This window comes from Micropterus salmoides, unplaced genomic scaffold (genome assembly GCF_014851395.1).
Source record: "Micropterus salmoides isolate LMB-PRFRI ecotype aquatic unplaced genomic scaffold, ASM1485139v1 Ms_hic_scaffold_1, whole genome shotgun sequence".
Classification (NCBI taxonomy): domain Eukaryota; kingdom Metazoa; phylum Chordata; class Actinopteri; order Centrarchiformes; family Centrarchidae; genus Micropterus; species Micropterus salmoides.
In genome coordinates, this window is record NW_024040040.1 from 34,271,835 (window position 1) to 34,293,050 (window position 21,216).

Genomic DNA, 21,216 nt, shown 5'->3' on the forward strand with positions numbered 1-21,216 from the left:
TAGCAAACAATAATGTTAACCCAGAAACTTGAACAATTTGAGACACTAAGGCCAATGTGACATACCACTTGAGTATTTAGAGAACAATTTAGTAAGAACTGGTCAGCGCTGAACGTTTATTTAACATTTATATCACTAGATAATTGTTCTTGTGATAGAGAACCACCCCATTCATCACAACAGTCCTTGCACAGGCTGCAGTGTTTGCACTTGTCACGTTTGCATTCCAGTTTTTAAAAAAGTAAACCTCTCTAGAAATTACCGCTGTAGGTGTAATAGGAAGCCACATCACTATTATTTAAAAAAAAAAAAAAAAAAAACACATACCAGTTTTTCTGAGGCTCACATTTCTGTTACTTTGTGTGGGCAAACTGACAACTGAGAAGAACAGGACCTTTTAAGTTCCAGCTCAAATGTGGCAAGATACTATTTTGCCATTGTACAGACCTGATGCATTATAAAAATGTGTCGCTGCTTTTACATGTTGTCAAACCAGCAGAGCGATGTCAAGCTGAATCAAACTACACCACATCTAGCAAACCGTTCACCACAGAAACTTCATGTCTTTCCCTCTATAGATGTCTTAAAGATCAGACATAAACATGCACCCAAGTTGACTCCCAGTATTGCTTATACCAAAAAAAGGACAAAAAAACAATTTGATTTCCAAATCTTTAGTTATGATGGCTGTTGAGGGGAGAAGTTCACCCTCCCAAGCTTTACTCTCTCTAATCACACAGATGGGGCCAGCCAGGGATTGTAAAGGTAAGCTAACCAAGCCCCAGCAATTTCCCACAGACTGCAGTCTGTTTGGTTTGTTTGCTGTCTCTTCAGGACTGTGGTTTTTTGTTGACAGCCTACCATCTGCTGCAGAGCCAATCTAGATCTCATATACCTTCCACAGTCTGTATTTACTCGGCTGTCAGGACTTTAAGTTTGAGACTAAAGATAATCAGTTGTGATAGTTTGACTGAAGTGTAGCCACAAATGGTGACATATGTTTGAGGCTGTGATTGGAAGACAACATGACAAAAAAAGTATTTTAATAAAATATTTTTTATTTAGTAATAAAAGAAGAAGATGCCATCTGACGACCATCACCTGAAATTCAGTCAAACAAGGTAGAGAACATTGTAAAGAGAAGTTTAAGAGACTCCAAAATAGCACATGTCTATACCAAACAAAACATTTCAGAGAACATAAGATGTAATAAATTATAGAAACAAAGCATTGTACACCTTTTTAGATTATAATACAGGTCGCGTTGTTTAAAGTTCCAATTGCGCCACAAAAACTACAGTTAAACTGCCCCCATTTTCTTTTGTTTTTTTCCCAAAGGATATGCCAGAATAAGGATACAAATGGTTCTGCTGGGCCACAGTATCAAGCCTTGGCATCTTGAATAAATAAAGTGTAAACACAAATGTAAAAAGGAAACACCATTACAATGATAATAAGGCTTGTTCTATACAGCACAGACATACTATGACATAATGAAAAACCAGCATCAATTGTCTCCTTCTGCAGATCACCAAATGCTTTAGTGTCTCACTCACCAGTTGAGTTCATCGTTGTCGTGGTCCTCTCTTGGTGTCCGTATTGGTATCTTGTTTTGGTCTTGCAGATCTGGCAAATTGCTGTGAATTTATAGTTAAGGTCCGCAGACAGCAAACATTTTCATTAAAAGTAAAGTCTCACTTGATAACTCATTTTCTTTTTCAAGCGCGGGAAACCTAACCCTACACAATTATCAAATCCTTTCCTTTATCTCGTCCCCTTACCAAATTTATACAATTGTATACCTATCTTTCTATAAATGTAATATACCAATAGTACTGTGGAAAATATACACCAAATAAAATGCCAATTTCAGCTTTAGGCACAGGTTCACAGACAGATAATCACACGCTGAGCATTTTTATCATACTTATACAGTATATTGTTATGTTGTATGCAGCAGCTTTAGACCACAGGGGCCCTCCCGCTCGTGACACTTGCCACCTCATATGAATTTAATTTGAGAAAAGGTCACAGCTGTTTGCTCATAAATGCCAGAAGACTACTGGCCAAAAATGGACCTTATAAGGGCTCAGGGCTCTTGCTTTCCTGAGGCTGGCTCACTTAGTGACTGCTCCTGTCATTCACACAGATTGATAAATTGTTCGCCGACGTGACAGGTTAAATAAACAGGGAGGAGCCAGATGTGTGAAAGGCTGTCACTGTAGTCCTGTCCATTAATAAACTAGCACTTCGTGCAGGTTTTTCTTCCAGCTCGCTAATTTTAGTAGCAGGCTGTTTGAGAATTCTCTGGCAAGTGCCATACTGCAGTCTCAGGCTAGCACTGAAAAAATCATTATAGGGAATCTAAACTGGGACTGCCAGTCCTCTGCCTGTGACTGCTTAAAAAGCTATCTGTACCAGAGTGAACCATACAAGGCTTTTTGATGCTCCAAATAAAACCCCAAAAACAATCCAAGTCTACCCTATAATACATGTTGAGTTTAAGCACACTTGCAATGTGTATGTTCTCCTGGCTTAGTTATCCAAGTTATTAATCTAATATATTTAATCTAGTCTATTAATTCAGTAAGTCTTAAAAAAATTAAAAGTAACCATGGTTAACAAATTGTCCTTTTGTATTTAGGACTGTCACAACAAAGAAAACCCTTTATGCTGGTACCAGTACTAGTTTCACACTAAAACTGCTCCCCCCCCCTTTATACCAGCAAATATATATAAATAGAAACACACATCATCAAGCTAGCTGCTGCACATCATTACCATGCACTTAAAGAAAATATCCTTCAGACTTACATGAAATCCACACTGTTTTGAATCTATTTATGTTTGGCTTTAATAGCCATGTTATGTATTTGCATTCAGTAATTATCTCTCTATAGTAGCTTATATTGATAGTGGATAAGTCCGCTACATTCAGATTGCCTACCTAAGTGAGGGATTCACAGGAAACAATGTGTGCATGTGATTCAGTGCAATTTTTTTCTAACTGATACATCATCTTACAAGACCTACATAAAGACAGAGCCGTTTGTGAGTCTAAAAATCTATAAACCAATTTATGAACCTCCAGTTATTAAAACTAATTAAATGTCTAATCTTAAATGGCTGAATGGTGACGAAATGACAACTATTTTTTAATTTGTGATTCAACACAGGAGCTGTTGGTGGTGGAACTTCAGTCTAAGCTCTAAGCTAACGGTCTCCTTACGTGGAATACATCTTCAAGTAAATTGCATTGCAGACTTCACGGTTCCCTCTTGGATGTCAAAAAACAAAACGCTGTCTCCAAGCTAATTGGTTATGGGATGCACATTAAAACACCATCAAAATCAATAGCCTTGTTCTATTAGACAAGTTCAAAAGTTGATGTGCAATTATCAGTGTTGAGCTGGGGAAGAGCAGGTGGTGGTTCAGGGCTGCCAGAAATTAGTCCTCGTCCTTCTGAAAGCACAGAGGACCAGCGCCAACAAAACATCTGTGATGGGAGGTGTACCCTTAATAATCATCACACTCTAGCCCTTAACCCTTTTTGTATGTTAGGTAACATTTGATCCTGTTCATCGTTATATAAAATGTTTCTTTTCTTAATTGGTCACTTGGCATCGTTTCTAATACACTATTAAATCTCAGACTCAACTAACTTTTTTCTAGAAACAACAACTTTTTTCAATGAAATCTGTCTCCACTAACAGCTTAAGTCTGCATTCCTCTAATTGGCTTTTCCTGAGTACCAGTTGATTAAAAACTATAGTAACCAGTACATGGCACTGAGCTTTATCCCTTAGATATGATATCTGTGCCCATTCTACACACCACATAACCCAACCCTATCAAATTAACATAGAACCTTGTTTTCCATTCCTTATAAAATTTGTGCCCTTGTGTCATCTTGCTACAGGGGATTAAAAGGATACAACAACGAGGGGTTTGTCATAGAGAACGTAGCCGTTGGTTTCCCGCAGGGCTTTCTCTGCACTCTGCTCACTAGGGAGTCCTACGAAGGCCTGCCCTTTCATCCGCCCCTCCTTCATTAATACAATGTCAAACCTGAGGGGGAAAAAGACAAAGCAGGGACACATGGTTATCACTTGGGGCGTGTGGCCTAGTCAAGTCACCATTATACTGAAGCTACAAGGTTAGCTATTCAGCGAGGGAAATGTTATCTGCTTCTGTAACCACAAAAAACAGTGGTTGTCAATCAGGTGTTACTGAGACCAAAGAATGTGTAGGGGTTTATTCTAACTGATTTTACTGATTAGCAACTTAAAGTCAAAGAGAAGCAACTAGGGGCGTTCAGTACACGGCGTGCAGATTAGTATAATCTATGGACCAGATAACAGCAGTTAACATTACATTGTGAAAATCACAGAACCCAAATTCATAAATACGGTCCAACGAAAAGGCTCAGGCATTGTGTTGAGTGCCGTCAGTTTGACTACACAAAGACTTCTAACTTTTAAAATGCTGTTTTGAGTGAAAACCATAGGAAAATTGTGACTCCATCTGACAAAAATCAGTCAGATGGAGTCAGTCGCCTCCGGCTCTCTGTGGTCACAAATACTGGATTTTAATACAGCCGAATGCAGTATCAAGTTGTTCTTACTTACATACATATGTTTCTCTTTCTGTAGTCAGACAATGAAATAGTTATTTTGTGTTTAATAAATACTGCATGTTAACCAGCAGTCATTCTCAAGCTGCAGCGCTGACAAAAACTACATTCTATGATTGTGACGTTGTCTAACCAAATCAAGTAAAATACAGGTTAACGAGATGTGCTGTGTATGTGGCTATATGGAAATATGAAATGAGATATCACAATAAGAGTTAGATGGGGCAAAGTATTTGTTAACTTTACTGCCACACAGCCCCTGACCCTCAGACTACAACACCAAGTCAGCGATTTTAGATCTATACACTCTGGAGAGCGTTTTTGGAAAAATTCCTTTTTTAGGAAAGAAAACCTTCAGCTTGGTCAGAAGGGCTGGGACAAAAAGAAAAAGGTGCATTTTTTAATCTAACTAGCATAATGTCAACGCATGAATTGCTAACTCTTTCACCGCAAGACTTATTAAATCATGAATTTTGCACATCATTTGCCTCCTTAAGCAACTGATAACTAAGGTCTGCCGTTTGTTTGTTTGAAATGAAAACCTGTAGACTTTTTGGTCACAGTATAACACCAAAGATCTGGTAGCACAGAGGTTAGCATTTACTCGCATAGGCTGATTAATCACAAGAAATTCACTAACATAAACTGTAGTAACCATCAAACAGGGGGAAAAAGCCACAATTTGAAGCTGCATCTTCCTGTTTATCACCTACATCTGTGTTCAGAGTCTGGCCCTCTACTCAACATAAGCTCCGTTTGATGACTCAGGTGGAATATTTATTTGAAGTACTGCTGATGCACAAACATAAAATGTCCCTCATGATCTCTACGTCAGGTTAGATACTTGTTAATAACATAACACACAGTCAGCATGAATTACTAAAACCTCTCAAGAGAAAGTGACAAATAACTGGAGTCAAGTATAGCACATCAAGATAGGATGGGGTGAAGGAACACACAAGCCATGTCAATAAGAAATCAAATCAAGATAATCTGGACTGCAGTTTACATACATGTTTCTCTCAGCTTCTGACAAAGGGTTGATGTATCTCCCATAGATGTACTTCAGGTCCTTGAAGACAAATGATGAATATCAGAAAGAAAGGTTAACATATGAATATGAATGCATTGTTGATTATATTGTTTATGCAGAAGTAATGTGGATTTACATCTAATTTGATGTTTAATAACACAGACTTCTGATGACGTGCAAAGGTCTTGAATAAATGAAAACTCCAGAATAAGCATCCCATCCAGTGAACCAAACAAACACACATAAGTGGGTCAAGTGCTATAAATGCACCTACTTTCTCTTCCACTTGCTTTGCAATATTCTTCACGTACAGTCTGCAGGTTGGCTCGCCCGGTTCATAACTTTTAAACACAGACATCCTTTTTATCTCTGTTTTAAAAAGAGAGAAGAAAAAAATTTTTGATTCAAGGTCAAAAAGAGTTACAAAAGGATCACAGAGCTGCCTATACCAGCATAAAGGTAAATTCAAAGACACTGCAACTCAAACAATACCATCAACTCAATGTTTTTTTAGGACAGAGTGGACTGAAAAACTAGGATAAGAGAGATTCAAGCAATGAGCACCTACCAGCCAGGTCATTTTAGATATGACTCATCATATCTCAGTTGATGAATTATGCTTAACAGTACTCTCAGTATGTAAACAATGAAGTAAAGTACAGGGATTCATCTTTACCATTTAGGCTGACATGGTAAGAAAGGAGGAGAAATAAAACAATTTTGCTTGTCTGAAATTTATGCAGAGGTACGGCAGGGCGATATATGTTACCAACATAAAAAATTTATTCCATATCGTTTATTATCACAATAAATGTCAAATCATTATCTGTTCATTCAAGTTTAAAAGCTGAAGGTTGAAGAAACCAGATGGTTCATTGTGGTTTTAACCAAGAACAATTGGAGGTAGAACATTATAAAGCCCATTGTGATAAAATCTTGTTTCAACATTTCAATATGCATGAGTAAAATGAAGTAATATATTTTTTCAGTCCCTTTCCCTCAACAAACTAAATATCTTAATAGAAAAATTAAGTTCTAATTTGTTTGTGAGTTGTCAAGCTTGAATTTTGAAATGGCACTGATGAGAGGAGAGACTGATCCAGTAAAAGTGTGGGCAGTGAAACCAAAACAGCAAGCGGAAAGATGCTAAAATGTTCTGTATACCTGAGGGGAGCTGAAGAGTCAGTATTTCTCTTTGTTTGTCACTGCAAGCAAACCCTTCCATATTGCGCACAGTCATCTGATCCATTGTTAAATTAAACATATTGATTAAACTGAAAGCACGGCACAGTTTTATCCAATTCAGGCCGAGACTGTATTCTACTGGCAACCCTCTGCTTTAGGAAACAAAGGAGAAAAACTGACAGGAATGACTGACGATCTCAATTAAATATGGACCAACAATGTAAAGTAATGTTAGTTTGACCCCACTTTCTCCTGAGGTTGATATTATTTGGCCCGGAAATCAAGGTGGTTGAAACACTTACAGACATAAAAGATTTAGGTGACACTATATCAAGAGAAGTGCTCCAGTTAGGATTGCACTACTCCCCACTTTGCACTGTGATCCTGTCTGAATATGGCTTGAAGTAATAATCCACAATCTTTTGGGGGTTTGGTGACACCACTGCTGACAAGTGGTTATTGCTTTGAACACTGGGTGCTGTAAGACACCAGAATTTACCATTGCAAAAGGGGGAAAAAATAAATAAATAAAATATAATTATAATAATAATAAATATATCCATCTATATCTATATTCTACATCTCTCCTCAGTCCTTATCATCTTAATCTTACAAAGGTAACGCTGATGTTAAACCTTTTAGCACAAGCTCCTCTCCCTCGAAGGGATGTATCAGTTTCTTTAGTCAAGTTTGATTTTCTGCAGTTGGCACTTTTCTTCTTTGTTCAGCTGTGATGGCTCTCTCTGAGTCACACTAACTGCCAAATTTTTCTAATATGCATTTTAAACAACCCGGTGTCACTGTTTCCATTCTTCTTGCATCAGTTCTCCACATAAGATTTGTGAGAGGGACGAAGAATGTTATAGGTATTTAAACCAGAAAATGCAAATGCTTATTTGAACTCGATATGGTCACTGTTGACCCCACTTGTTTGGACCCTGCACCTCCCTTGCTGTGAGGGGACGGTGCTAACCCCTGTGCCACTGTGCTGCTTCACAAGGTCACGTTACCATCTCTCGACAGCCGTCCTTTCTCCAGCTCCTTTCTGGTGATGACATCTGAGGTGAGATCCTGCTCATCGTCGCTCTGCTCCTCTTGCTGTTGGGATGCCTGGGCGCTGGGGTAAAGCTTCCCAAAACCCTCAGCCTCTGCCAACTCCTGGCTGCCGCTGGCTGCGCGCTCCCTCTCATCCACTTCTGAAGGGACACATGGTGTATGGTGAGGAAACTATATGCAACGCAGTTTAATCAATTTAGCAAGCTGTGAGCAACAACATTCATTATGGTAAGCACACCGGCACCAGCTAAACTGCTGCACTGCTTTACGATACAAAACAGGAAGAGGACTCTCACCCTCCAGCGCAAATACAGATGGAAGTTTTCAAAGTATTTAACAATAGCAGATGGTGAAATAATCACTTCCACACTGTTTATCCTCATCAGTAAACCAAACAAGCTTGGGATGGGAGGAGTGGAAGCAAATCCTCTTGGTCACAATCAGTGCACATAGTAATGTTTAAAATTTCCAACTGTGGCATCATTAGCTGATAGAGTTAATAATAATGATTTCTTTGTCAGAGTTTAATATGATAAATGCTATCCTTGAGCAGAAATCATGTTTAAGTGAAAATTGGTTGCAGTGATAATTGAAAGAAGAGCGTCTCAGGAGGAGTGAGGCACATGAGCACACATTCAGTCTGTGTCAAATAAACAACTACAATCACATCAAAATCCATTCCTGGTTTGCAAGCATGAGTTTGAAAGGCAAGGGGCAAGGATAACAGTGGCAGACACACACACACACACACACACACACACACACACAAGATGGAATTACTAAGAGCAGCGAGCCTGTACAAATCCGAGGAGGAGGGAAAAAAAAATCTTGTCATCCACATAAGGTGTATGTGTGTGTGCACTGGAGCAAGAAGTGTTGGGGAGCTTTTCTGATACACTCTCGGCAGAGAAATAGATCACTGCATTCAAAAATTATCCTCCTCCTTATCTGTCCCCCAACTCCTCTTTTCATTTAAATAGCTTGTTTATCGGACCCCAACCCCCCCCCCCCCACACCCGCCTTCCTCAAAACAAGACTAATCCAAAAAGCCACCTGTCATAGTTTATCTTTCCCCTGCCTTTAGGAAATCTTTTGTGTTTGACTTTGAGATCTATTTTACTTCTCAGGAGCTTTGCCAGGTAGTGAAGTTGTAGCTAGAGAGAAGGGAGATAAGGCAAACAGGGAACAGCACAGCTGACAAGTAACACAGACTGTGCCCCCAATGACATTTCCTCATACAGATAATGGTAAGACCTTTTTGGTGCGAGTTTCTGCTGTGATATACTGCTGTGTAACACTTGGCTCCGACTTCCCCCATGGTAAGGGCTTTAACTTATGTCAATAATAGTATCAAACCACCTCCTGCTTCAATGTGATAATGAACATGATGTATAGTAATAATCAAATCCTTACAGTGCCCTTCCTGCTCAAAAGAGAGCAGGCAGTGTACTTGTAATACAGATTCTTTTTATGTATGTGCAGACTCTAGTATTGGTTTGATTTTTACTAAATCAATTGTAAAATAAGTGTTTTTGTGTCGCATACAATTTTGCCTAATTTACACTGATGTTAAGTTTCTTTCCAAGATACATATAATCAATAAATTATGGTCTAGACCTGCTCTATATGAAAAGTGTAATGAGATAACTTTTGTTATGAATTAGCGCTATATAAATAAAACTGAACTGAATTAAATGTTTGCTAAAAAGTGGATATTAATTTAAAGCTGGAACTATCAACGGTTTAATTAATTAGTCGACTGACAGAATATTAATCTGCAGCTATTCTGATAACCGAATAAACATGTAAGTAATTCTCTATTTTGCGGATCTTTGCTAATAAAATGAGCAGATTTGTTGCTTTTTTGTGTTTTATATCACAGTAAACTAAATATTTCGTGTTATACAGTGCTGGCTGGACAAACTAAGGAATTTGAAGGTGCTACCTTGGACACTGGGACATATCTGACTTTGTAATGAATCCCATAATGAAAGTCCTAGTTTCAATATATCTCTCTTCACAAACACTACAGAGATCCCAGATCTCACTGATAGGGCAAGGGCGGGCCTGATTTGACATTACCTGTGTTTTAGCTCTAGCAAAGTGTTATCACATAACCTGGAGAAAAACATTTCTCCATTTTATATTATTATAGAAAAATATTTTTGGGAGTGTTGGTCAGACAAAGACATAACCTTGGGCTCTGTGGAATTGTAACACAATCAGAAAAGGATTTATGAATTATCAAAACAAGAAAAACAACAGATTATTTAAATAATTAAATAAGGCATGTAGAGCCCTTACCTCTGCCTTCATCATCAGGCCGGTCCGGCACACTTCCTTCCACTATGGCTGCCACCTCTGGAACCGAAATGTGGAATTCAATTTTCTTCTGCCTGGCAGGGTGGGGCTGCTCAAAAACATCGGAGGGCTGCAGCACTGGACCGCTGAGGACAGCAGAGAAAATCACCATTCAACAGCAGCCTCTAAAAACTCCCCACAATAAACCCGGCTCCTGAGTGGCTTAAGGGTTGGGATATTTTGTTCTGGTCAACCAGAGATATTTCCCAGTCCGCAAACATGCAGCCAGGAGACAATGTCTGTGTGTTTGTGTATTTATAGTTCAGAAACAGAGTTGATGGTCCATCATTAAGGGAGTGTGAGTGCGGTGCTGAAACAATAAGTCTCTGAGTGACAAAAGGCTGTCTTTATAAGGAAGACGTATCATCTGGAGATTTTCGTCCTTTTTTTAGCTGCCTGTGAATACTGTCTCGAGATGAGCTATACGTGAGGACTGTGACATGCGCGAGTGCCTTTGGTGTACCTCTGAGAGTCTGGTTTGGGAGGATAGAGTAGATCCTTGATCTTGGGCTTCTTTCTCTTTGAAGCTGTTTTTGGTCTCAGGGGTCTCTTGCATGCTTGGCTGACCAGGCCCATCAGACGAACAATCCTGAAATAAAGCAAGCATAGGGAATAAGTGTAAAAAAAAACAAATAGTGTCTACCTTAGACAAAAGAAAAAATTGACCACCCACTGGAATTTAAAGACATTTCCCTTCAAGCTACTTGTGTTCCTAGAAATGTTATTACTTCTGAATGAAACATGAACACACAGGCTGGACTGGCTGTGGCAATATGATGCAAAACTTAATGAAAGTCAGTTTCTTTTGGCTCAAGAAAATGCAAATGAGTACTCTCCAACGTGAGTGGTTAACTGCCCCTCACCTCTCCTTGTCCTCGTCGTCCCCACTCTCATACTCTGATTCTTCTTCGCTGGACAGCTCCATCTCCTCCTCTGGTAGAGGGGGGTAGTTAGGGGGGAAGGGTGGGGGCATGGGGATGGGTGGAGCAGGAGGCAGGAACTCAAACTGCTGGAAAACAAAACAACATGGCTTAGCTCACAAATGCCTCTGGGTTCAACCGACAGATTTCGTGAGCGCCATCTTTGCCATGCCCATCACAGTTTCCACGAGCCCAAAGTGTCCTCGTTACATTTGTCAGAAAAGCAGTGAAAAAGCTAAAGATAGCCATTTCCTCTCATGTAAGACAAAACAGACCAGTAAATCTTCACTAAGAGATCTAAGAGATGTTTCAGCTCTAATACTTACTGTACTGTATGAGACTGATAGTTTTACTTTAACTGGCGACTTTAACCTCCCTTCAAACAGAGCAATATCTGTCTCCTCCCAATTTCAGATTCATACATTATGCAAGAAAACAAATCAGTCCACTGTCTGCCTTCGGTACTCAGGGCAGTCCATGCACTTTCACACATGTGCTTCTGCTCATGTAGTGAGGAATATTTTTACATTTAATATGCACAGACAGATAGATAGATACTTTATTCATTCCTGAAGGGAAACTGCAGTGTTGCAGTAACAGCGGTTTCCATAGAAATAAAATTACAGTTACATAAACGATTTCAGTAAAGAAAAGGACAGTAGCAACAGTTTTTGTTAGTGGCACAGATGTGGTCTTTGAGGTTATAAATTACTACTGGAGTCACTAAGAACCCAGAGTGTTACTAAACCAAAGAGCTGATTGTTCAGGGTCCTGGCTGACCTCAGTAGTTGAGTTGCTTTCTTGTACATAACATATTCTTTACATATTTGAATACTGGCCTCCTCGCAACGCTGTTTGTTTTTCTTTGTTTAACATCATAGAATTTATATCAAAACCATATACAAACTCTTGGGGTCATTAGCCTGTTTGTCTTCATCCAACAATAATGTATACAAACCTACCATGGGGGGTCTGGTAGTGACTGGGCCAAACGGACATGGTAAATTCATTTTGTTCATCAGATGTAGCACCTGTATAAAAGGAGATATGAGTATTAGAACAGTGATAGTTCAAATCCAAAGATTCACACCAAGCTGGGTGGGAGCAGGTAATATAAATATACTGCTGCTCTCAAACAGGCAGCCTGTAACTTGGTCTCCATATGTAAAACAGATTGCGAGGCTTTTGCATTTTCATTTAAATTACAAGGATCAAGGTGAGATACCCGAGGTGAGGCTGAGCATAAAGGCAGCTTCTCTGCGACACACTAGCACCACCAAGACACCAACGCTAGAAGTAGCAGCGATGGAAATCCAGGCAGCTTGGCTCCCAGGGAAATGTTAAAACCATAACTCATGCCTCCCACTTATGGTTTATTATTAATACTTGCTCCCCAAATTGAAATTTAAAAGGCAAATGCTGTTTGATCTTTAAGAGGCTGGATGCAGTTCAAAAACCTCTGGGACACTTATTCCAGAATCATATTTCCATTTTACAATTTGAATCTAAAGGATAGAATTGCTGTCACATTTGCATTTTCTGTACAAATTCCCACTTATCCCTCAAAACAAGAAAGTATGAATACAGGGACAGTATGAAAAATATACAAAAACACAAATACATAAACACAGATGACCACCATCCGCATATCAAAGACGTGTAGGTTTGGATGGAAAGTAAAGTACTCACTTGAACATAAAACTTTGGCACACTCATGAGGGCATGCATTATATTTGTCAGAACGCCATTAGAAGGTGGTGGGTATAAATATTTCAAAGTGGGATTCAGTGGATATTTCAACCTGCAGGAGAGAGTGGAGAGAGGAAATGACAAAATGACTTAAAGGGAACTCTGTAGCTGCTTTAAATACAATACACCCTTCACTTAACATCTCACAAAATATGTCAAAATAATGGAGACACAAAAGCCGGTGAGCTTTAGCGGGGTAGCTTATTCTTTAGATGACAAGCGCCCCACCAACAAAATGTGAAATTCAGCCATTAAGGGACATTAGGACCAGCATGCCATGTCAGCACCGAGGCTTGTCCTCATGTAATAATAATTTTTATAGACCAAGACTTGGCATCAGAACGAATCTAAATCTAAATCTTCACAGGCCTAATAAACAAAGACTTTTGGTGGGGGTTCAGTGGATGTCATTTAATCTAACACTTGGCTATATGACGTAGAAATCTGCTTGTTGGGAGTGGGAAGAGTAATCACAACTAATATTCAGAGGTCAGTTACTTAATTAAACTACAACAGCCTAAATTGTATATGCGTTTGGTAACTGCGTAATAATGCAAACATTTTACGGTGTGGTGGAAAGTAAAAACACAATTATATAACAAACATGTTAGAAATGTTAAAAAGGAAGGTGATCAAACAAAAACATTAATTAAATAATAGTCATAATTGTCCTTTTAATTTAATTTCAATAGTGTATTTTAGTCCCTACTGTAGGAATAGTTGTAGTGCCAGTCTAGACCATGGTGGGAGGGTTTTATCCACATCACCCACCCCTTAAAATAAGTTAGTAACACTAATATTAGCATCAGCAGAACTAGTTACAGTTAATTCTATTGATGCCTACTTACTGCAGGATGTGCTGTCTGTGGTTGGATGCATTAGCAGTGTTCCTGCAGGACTTCCATGCAGTTTTGCAAAATTAATCTGCAGTTTTAACAAGATGAGGGTTTTAGATTGATTCAACTTCTTTTAGCAGATGGATGGAGTTAAAAACATTAGAAAACGTGAATCTTTGGAGGTCTTTAACAACAACGTTACTTTTGAACATCAGCCATGCTTTTTTAGTTTTAGCCCAGAGTATGTATCTTAGCAGGACTTCAACTTTGGAATATCGAACTCTCTACACATATACACAATCAATAAGAATAAAACCTTAATTTGCTCACACTTCTGTGGAGTCAGGAAATCTCTTTAATGTATTCAGTTAAGGCCTCTATGGTGGCCTGACTATCTAATTGGACACAAGGCCGCTGACAGCTCCTGACAAATGCTCAGATTCTCATCCAGGTTTGCTGTCAGCTAGCCTCCAGGCCGCCTCTACAGGCATCATTTGGGTGGGTAATGACTTGCACACTACTGGGAGATACTACAGACCTGCTACCAAATCACAGAATTTTTTACCTCACAAGGAAGAGCGAGAACAAATACAAGCTCAGTATAACGCAATTGAGAATGACGTTCTAACTAGTGGTCGACTGTTATGGGTTTTCCCAACGGCCGCTGCCAAAATTTAGAAACTTTTTCACCACCTTCCCAAAACTCACAAGAGTGAGCGCTTACATCGTTCCACAGCAGCCACAATGAAGAGGTTGCCTGGCAATGCGTCGCACATGTATACCAGCCTTGTGAGTGCAGGTATCTCAAAATGCCAGATATCGGCCCGATTAATCGATCTATTACTAATACTACTCCACCTGTTGTGTATAACTGAGGCATTTAATTGTGATCATTTCAGAAAGTCTCCAGTCACTTTGGCAAGTGACCTCACGATAGCCTCATCCCACTCATCAATTCATAAATCAGCATACAGAACAGCATCAAGATTTTCTCATATCACAGCAATGCTATCAAAAACTGCTTAAGGACACACATCCAACACTCACCCAAGGCTAGGCGCAATGCCCGTCTCTATGAGCGGAATGTCTGGCTGTTTGGTCTCCTGCTTCTTCTGCTCTACCCTCACGTGTTTGCCACTGTAAAACAAAAGTTATCATGTTAAAAATTATTCCACTTTTCAACCATGCTCATGTATTGGATAACTGGTGTTTGGCTAGAAATTGAGATTAACAGGGTGATGAGAACATGTTCAAACTGAAACTGTGTCAGTTTCACTCCACCACTATGCGTAGATTTCAGTTCAAAGCATTTTTACATTTCTGTTTCTCGAATTGTGAGTCTGGTCAATCTGATTCGTGTTCATTTGTGAATAACTTCATAAATAAGTGCGATGCCTGTCTTTGGAAAATTATTTCTGGGCTGTGGGGCGTGATGTGACCATGATCTTTGATCTTTGAGACCACACACGACAGACACCAACGCCTAGTCTGTGTAGATCAGTGTTTCTTAATTCATATGTTTCAAGCAACTTACCTGTCTGACACTGGTGGGTCCTTTAATACTGTCACATGATCTTGGCCTTTTGCAAACTCTGCAACAAGCGTATGGTCAAGAATCTCTAACTGATGGAGCCTGCTAAGAGCCTAAAATAGATGCAAAGGGGATTGAAAGCCATACAAGACAGATTAAGATCAAATTAGATTATGTCGATATTACTTTCAGCTCTAAATGTGTATAAGCACAGCCTTCTAAAATGTCATATAAGTACACAAATTAAATAATAACTCACTTTTGCTGCTGACTTCTCACTTCTAAAGGTTGCAAAGGCTGCATGTTTCTGTGGAGACAGAAAAGCCTGTTCAGTATGGACAGCAACTAAACACAAAATACATTTCAAGAGGTACAGGCTCACTAGCTGTCAGTGAGGCACAACCTACCAAACGGCCTGTGGTCGAGAAGACCCTGACTGACTCTGCTCCAAAATAATTTAAGAGGTCTTTCTTCTCATCCTGGCTGAGCTCAGCTGGTAAGTGGCGGATAAGCAGAGTTTTACTGCCATTTGTTTGGACCGGGTCCTCGTCCTTGTCCATTTCCCGGTAGGACCTGCAGGCCGACAGATGCCACAGTTACACCAGACAGAAAGAATTACTGGGTTGAATCCTCTTCACTGCCACCAATTCGTTGACTACTGACATAAAACTAAAAAGAGTGACCAGAAAAATATATACCCGTCAATTTAATACAATCAAATGTTCCACCCCTGCGGTAACTACTCACCTATAACGTGCTTAATTGTTAGTGCTACTGTGTCATTTAGTCGTTCATATGAATGAGTTCGATAAATTATTAGAAATACCTTTCAATGTAACTTAGGTGTAATAATAAGAAGGCTGCGCGACAACGTTACATTATTAACGCGGATTTATTGTGAAGCGAGCGCCATTTTTAAAACGAATAACGTTACTATTGAATTACATAACCAATTCTTAAGATTTCTTAAATATCCGAAGTTGTACTCTTGTCATGTGTGCTTTTGTCATCCGCAAGGCAAAGTTAAACAGATGTTTCTTCAAATAAAGAACCACACTGCAGCGACTTTGAGCTAGCTCCAACCTTTGCTACCAGTGCTTTAAGTTAGCTGAACGAAGCTAACAGGCAGCATATTCCCAAATTGTCTTGTCTTTACCTTTTTACTTTTCTGTTTCCAACTGTAAATTATCTTTTGGCTGCAAGACATTATATGCGGACACGAGTACAAATAGAGTAGAAGTTAATGTTTAAGCAAATAATTCAAAAGCTCAAACGAAGTGATATATTTGATAGCATACCTGTCTGAAGCAGCAACCAGTAAACAAATCCACTTCCGCCCGCCTCTTCTTCTTCTACGGCGATTTCGATCCGATGATAATTAGCAATGCACATTACCGCCACCTTCTGGACTGGAATCGTTTTGTCTAGAAACATTGTTGTCATTTACCCGGATAAATCGGATGGTTGGATGTTCAACATTATATAGCTAACAAGGAAAACTGGGTAAACAATTCAATTTCAGGATAAAGACATTCTTATATGTTTTGAAAGTAATGAGAAGGAAAAAGTAAATAGCCTATTTGTACATATTTGTACAGTTCCACATTCACAAGAAGAAATGGGAGGACTCCAAGCCACATTTTGAACATTTTTAACAAAAACTGCATCTATAGAGCACCACGAACAAAGGCATTAAGAATAAGAAGGCAAATAAGAACAATTTTGTGTTTGATACATTCCTTATGGACCGATGATACATTAGTTTAAACTTGCTTTACTCACAATTTCTTTTTTTCTTTTTGTACAAATACCCCTGACACGGACAGTTTTGTGTATATACTGTTAATGCATATATGTGTTCTCTTAAAAAAAATGATTGCTCTTTATCTATTAATTGATTTAACCCTTGTTTTAGCCTTTTAGCAAAAAATCTAAGCAAATAATTGACTATTGTTAATAGGTCTCCAATCTCTGTGTAGTCCAACTTTGTTTGGTTTGGGAATGAAGGTAATATCCTTCTGCTTTAATGTAGTAAGAATCTCACCCTTTTGAAAAGATTCTCTATGACTAGTAAGTAAGGTGCAAGTTTGAAGTAAAGGTTTTCCAGAATTCAGACCATCATTACCTGCAGAAGACATTTAATACACTCAATAATTTCAGGTAGCAATGTCTCCTCTTCACAAAAATCTCTAGATTCATCATTTACTTTGGATTCATCAAAGTATTCTAGTAGTCTAAGAAAGATTCAATATGAGCAGTTGCAGGGGCGAAAAACATATTATTTGTGATAAAACTGAGCAAATGTTGAGAAATTATTTTACGATTGTTACAGTTCTATTCAGGGGCATCGCACAAAAATCTGGGCCCCATAAGCATTTACATACATCACAGGCCTGAACACGTTTCGTCACTATGTTGAGTATGAAAGAAGAAGTGAAGAAGTGAAATTTGGACAAATGGAGGACCACACATTTTATTTAGCACAAGACAGGCACAGCATGTCGGCCACCCTAGCTTCTCTTACATGCTTGCAAAGGGAGGGGGTAGCCGTAACTGAGCTGTTGGTTGCAATTTGCAACCCTAACCACTAGATGCCACTAAAACTTGCACACTGAACCTTTAATATGTATTATTAATATCATATAGTGTTGTCAATAAGGCCATTCATTAGGAAGGACTACTACATGAAAAACGAGGGTAACAGATAGGGCAGAGCCGAGCGAGCTTAAGTAATGGCAATTGCAAGCTGCGAGTCTTATTCACAGACACAGATTAACTTCTTAAATTGTAATGAATGTTTGCCCAGTTAGCAAGGCTACTGAAAAAAAAGCTTACTGCTATGCCTTAAATGGACTTCATCTGTCAAGTGACCTGTCTTACTCAGGAGTCTTCTGACGACCTTGAGTCGAATTAAATTTTAATTGTGTTTTTTCACTGATCTCTAGTGGCCACACTGAGAAACTGCAACACATTACATTCGTCAAACTAGCATCAATGCAGACAGTAGTGAGTGCTTTGAAAATACAGTGACCAAATTGAGGCAGAAAAGAACTGTATTACATTATTATGTTCATTTTTCTCTAATGGTCACAGACTGCAACTCCATACTCTTTAGTGGCAATAATAGAGATATTACTAATCATTAATGTTCTTGAGAGGTGTCAATAAATGTAATTAGTCATGTTTGTAATGTTAATTGTATTTGTAATGCAGACTTTATCATATCAAGTAATATAAGGCTTCACATTAAAACTGTAGCTGTTTTTCACCAGCAGGTGTCAGCCTCGCCATGTGAAATAACAGTTGCAGCATTTCAAACTACTGTATGTAGGTTCAAAGTTATTTTCACTTTTCCTCTTCAACAACAAGCATACATTATCCAAAGCTAAGAATATTATGTTGTAAAACCGATTTGAACATGTCTCCTGTAATTGACCTTACTTAGAAATGAAAAGCTGTAGATTGTTCATTAATCATGATTTAAAGGGATCACTAAATGAAATACCACCTATAGGCCTGAATTGCTTAGTATCACAGACTCTGAGTACCAGTTTTGGAAGACCAGTCCTTCTCCTTTCCAGCCTTATGAAGGCCTTCAGCTTTCCATCCCCACCCCCGAGAAAATCTCCCCTACACTTCTCAAGATGCCTCCAAATTCCTGGCCAAATGAAGCCTTTTCTTTGAGGAGCGACGCAAGGGCATTCCTCATCAGGGGGACACAATGCCCCCTTTCACCGGGGCCTGGCTCTGAAATTTCACAGGTGATGGGAGGAACGGTGGACACTCGATCCTCCTTCCTCCCTCCGACGTAATGCATCAGACTGAGGGAGAGGGAAAGAGAGAGAGATATCTTGATAGGGAATGTGGTGGCTGGTGGAAAGAGAGGGGAAAATGAGATGAGCCTGATGGAGGAGTGACTCAGTTTCCACATTTCAATATTTTGGGAGATAAAGCTTCAGGTAGCTGATATTTTGTCCCAACGAAATTGTCAAATCTGACAACCTGTCTGCCATTCCAGAAGAGGTTGACAAAGGCCACACAAGATCTCATTATTAATAAAATGCCAGTTCCAGCCTACATATCAAAAAAGTTGAAGGAAGAGGGGTTTGACTGGGGAGGACAGAAGAAGAGCAAAAACTGAAGTGAAACTATGCTGAATTTCAGTTGGTGGAATAGGAAAATGAAGGGCTATTACTGCCTCTGTAGGCCAGCTGAGGTAATGATAGAGTCAGGAAAAGGGCTTGGATTCTGTCAGCAAGACATTATAAAGCACAAGGCAGTCACAAGGATCAACAGGGATGTTTGTATTTTTAGCGGATGCTGTCATCCAGAGAAACCTACTGCGAATGGCTATGCAGTCATTGTCTTATTCTACACACCAACTCCGTTGTGCTTTATCTCTGTCTTACCTTGTCAGATCAAGCTTTAGGTAGCACAAATACAGGATTCAGGAGGCCTGTATGTAGGATCTTAAATATATTGATCTACTTATGTAAATCTCACTGAGACAGCAGATTACTGAATTTCCCAAAATGCCAAAATGAGTAGTTTTCACTTTAATGTGTCTGACTTTGGTGGCTACACTGGTAGTAACAAAAATACATTGTTGCAGAAAACAATGCAAGCCAAGAGGGGCAAGGCAAGGCAAGTTTATTTGTGTAGCACATTTCAACAATGAGGCAATTTAAAGTGCTTTAAATGATACAGCCTTGATCTAACAGTTTCAGCAGAGTTTGTTCCACATGTATGATACAAACTGAACGCTCCTTCTCCATAGTAAGAAAGCCAAGGTTCCACACAAGAAAATCCCGGGCATTTTCCCTTAGAGACAACATTGTATGGCCATCTATGTGATATTTTCCAACTTTGTTTGGCCACTTGGGGGCATTGCAGCAAGTTGTAATCACAGTATTGATATATTATCACGTTCCAAGTTTTAAACAGAATCCTATTTAGACATACAGACAATAAGAAACCTTAGTATTCATCTGGAATCGTGTTTCTGTCCATAAGGCAAAAAAGAGTCTCCTACTGGTTAGTCGGGGAGCATGGACAGGAGGTGGGATCTGGGAGAGAAAATATTAACCCTGCTTGTGTTACGCATTCCTGGTGAAACAGCTTCTTTATTCATTCCCCTTGCAACGTGAACTAAATTGGAGGACAAACACCCAAACATAAAACATCCCAAACATTATTTCTTAGGTCTACATACGGCTATGTACAGAAGCCCTAAGCGGCCATCCATTAAAAATTTTTTGTACTCCGTTTTCCTGTGATAATGGGATAATTATCCTGTGATCTCGAGATAACAAACAATGGTTTTATACAGGGGTCAGTATTTGGGTTTCTTTAGGATAATTTCAGAAACATTTTCATTATTACAATATTATATTATCAATTCCATTTTCAATGATTTTTTTCCTTCTTTTGTGTGTTTTTTATTATCCTCTTCAACAGAGTTCTTTTGAAGAGATACAGGGGAATCCAGTCACATATTTCCCGACAGCTATTTCAAAGGTTAGCAGTCAGGAAATGTGTAACCTTAAATGGATTCCCCTGAATGAAAAGTGCAGGAATTTTCTCTGCCTGGAGATGCTGGGGAAATGAAAAGTCCATAGGTTGATGGATGTGGACCAATTGCCGGGATGCACACAGTCCAGCATGTGCTTTATTATGAGCATGTGAAACAGTCTCTCATAAGATCTTTGTTGAAGAGGATTATAAAAAAAAGTGAGGATTGAACACACAACCCTTTGTGAGGCCCGTACTCTACCAACTGAACTAACCAGTGACACCAAAAATTTATGTTAAATTATCATTAAGAAACATTCCTGCCGACCCCTGTGTTAAACTCCTGTTTTGGTATCTCAAGATCATGAGAAAATGATCCCATTATCACGGAAAAACAACAT

General features: G+C 39.1%; 1 protein-coding gene across 4 annotated transcripts; it reads right to left on the reverse strand.

The window, feature by feature from the left end:
- Positions 1-1,064: 1,064 nt before the first annotated feature.
- On the reverse strand, positions 1,065-16,652 carry rnpc3 (RNA-binding region (RNP1, RRM) containing 3). 4 transcript variants are annotated; one of them, XM_038724973.1, is made up of 16 exons: positions 16,603-16,652; positions 15,712-15,877; positions 15,564-15,611; positions 15,308-15,417; positions 14,821-14,910; positions 12,878-12,989; positions 12,151-12,219; positions 11,132-11,277; positions 10,732-10,857; positions 10,212-10,354; positions 7,862-8,047; positions 5,941-6,035; positions 5,647-5,705; positions 3,936-4,068; positions 1,557-1,637; positions 1,065-1,101 (listed from the first exon to the last, which is right to left on the reverse strand). In XM_038724973.1, exons 2-15 carry the CDS (start codon positions 15,862-15,864, stop codon positions 1,566-1,568), a joined length of 1,542 nt encoding a protein of 513 aa, XP_038580901.1. In that variant the 5' UTR covers positions 15,865-15,877; positions 16,603-16,652; the 3' UTR covers positions 1,065-1,101; positions 1,557-1,565. The 4 variants fall into 4 exon arrangements, with proteins under 4 accessions (XP_038580901.1, XP_038580908.1, XP_038580881.1 ...); XM_038724980.1 differs by lacking the exon at positions 1,065-1,101 and adding an exon at positions 1,325-1,397 and having other exon boundaries at positions 11,132-11,274; XM_038724953.1 differs by lacking the exon at positions 1,065-1,101 and adding an exon at positions 1,325-1,397.
- Between the last annotated feature and the right edge of the window lie 4,564 nt (positions 16,653-21,216).

Excerpts from the sequence above, each read along its gene's own strand:
- rnpc3 (XM_038724973.1), bottom strand. The coding sequence starts at position 15,864 with ATGGACAAGGACGAGGACCCGGTCCAAACAAATGGCAGTAAAACTCTG. Across the intron at positions 15,612-15,711 it reads TCTCGACCACAGGCCGTTTG|AAACATGCAGCCTTTGCAAC; the intron begins GTAGGTTGTGCC and ends CTGTCTCCACAG. Across the intron at positions 6,036-7,861 it reads AGGACGGCTGTCGAGAGATG|AGATAAAAAGGATGTCTGTG; the intron begins GTAACGTGACCT and ends TTTTTAAAACAG.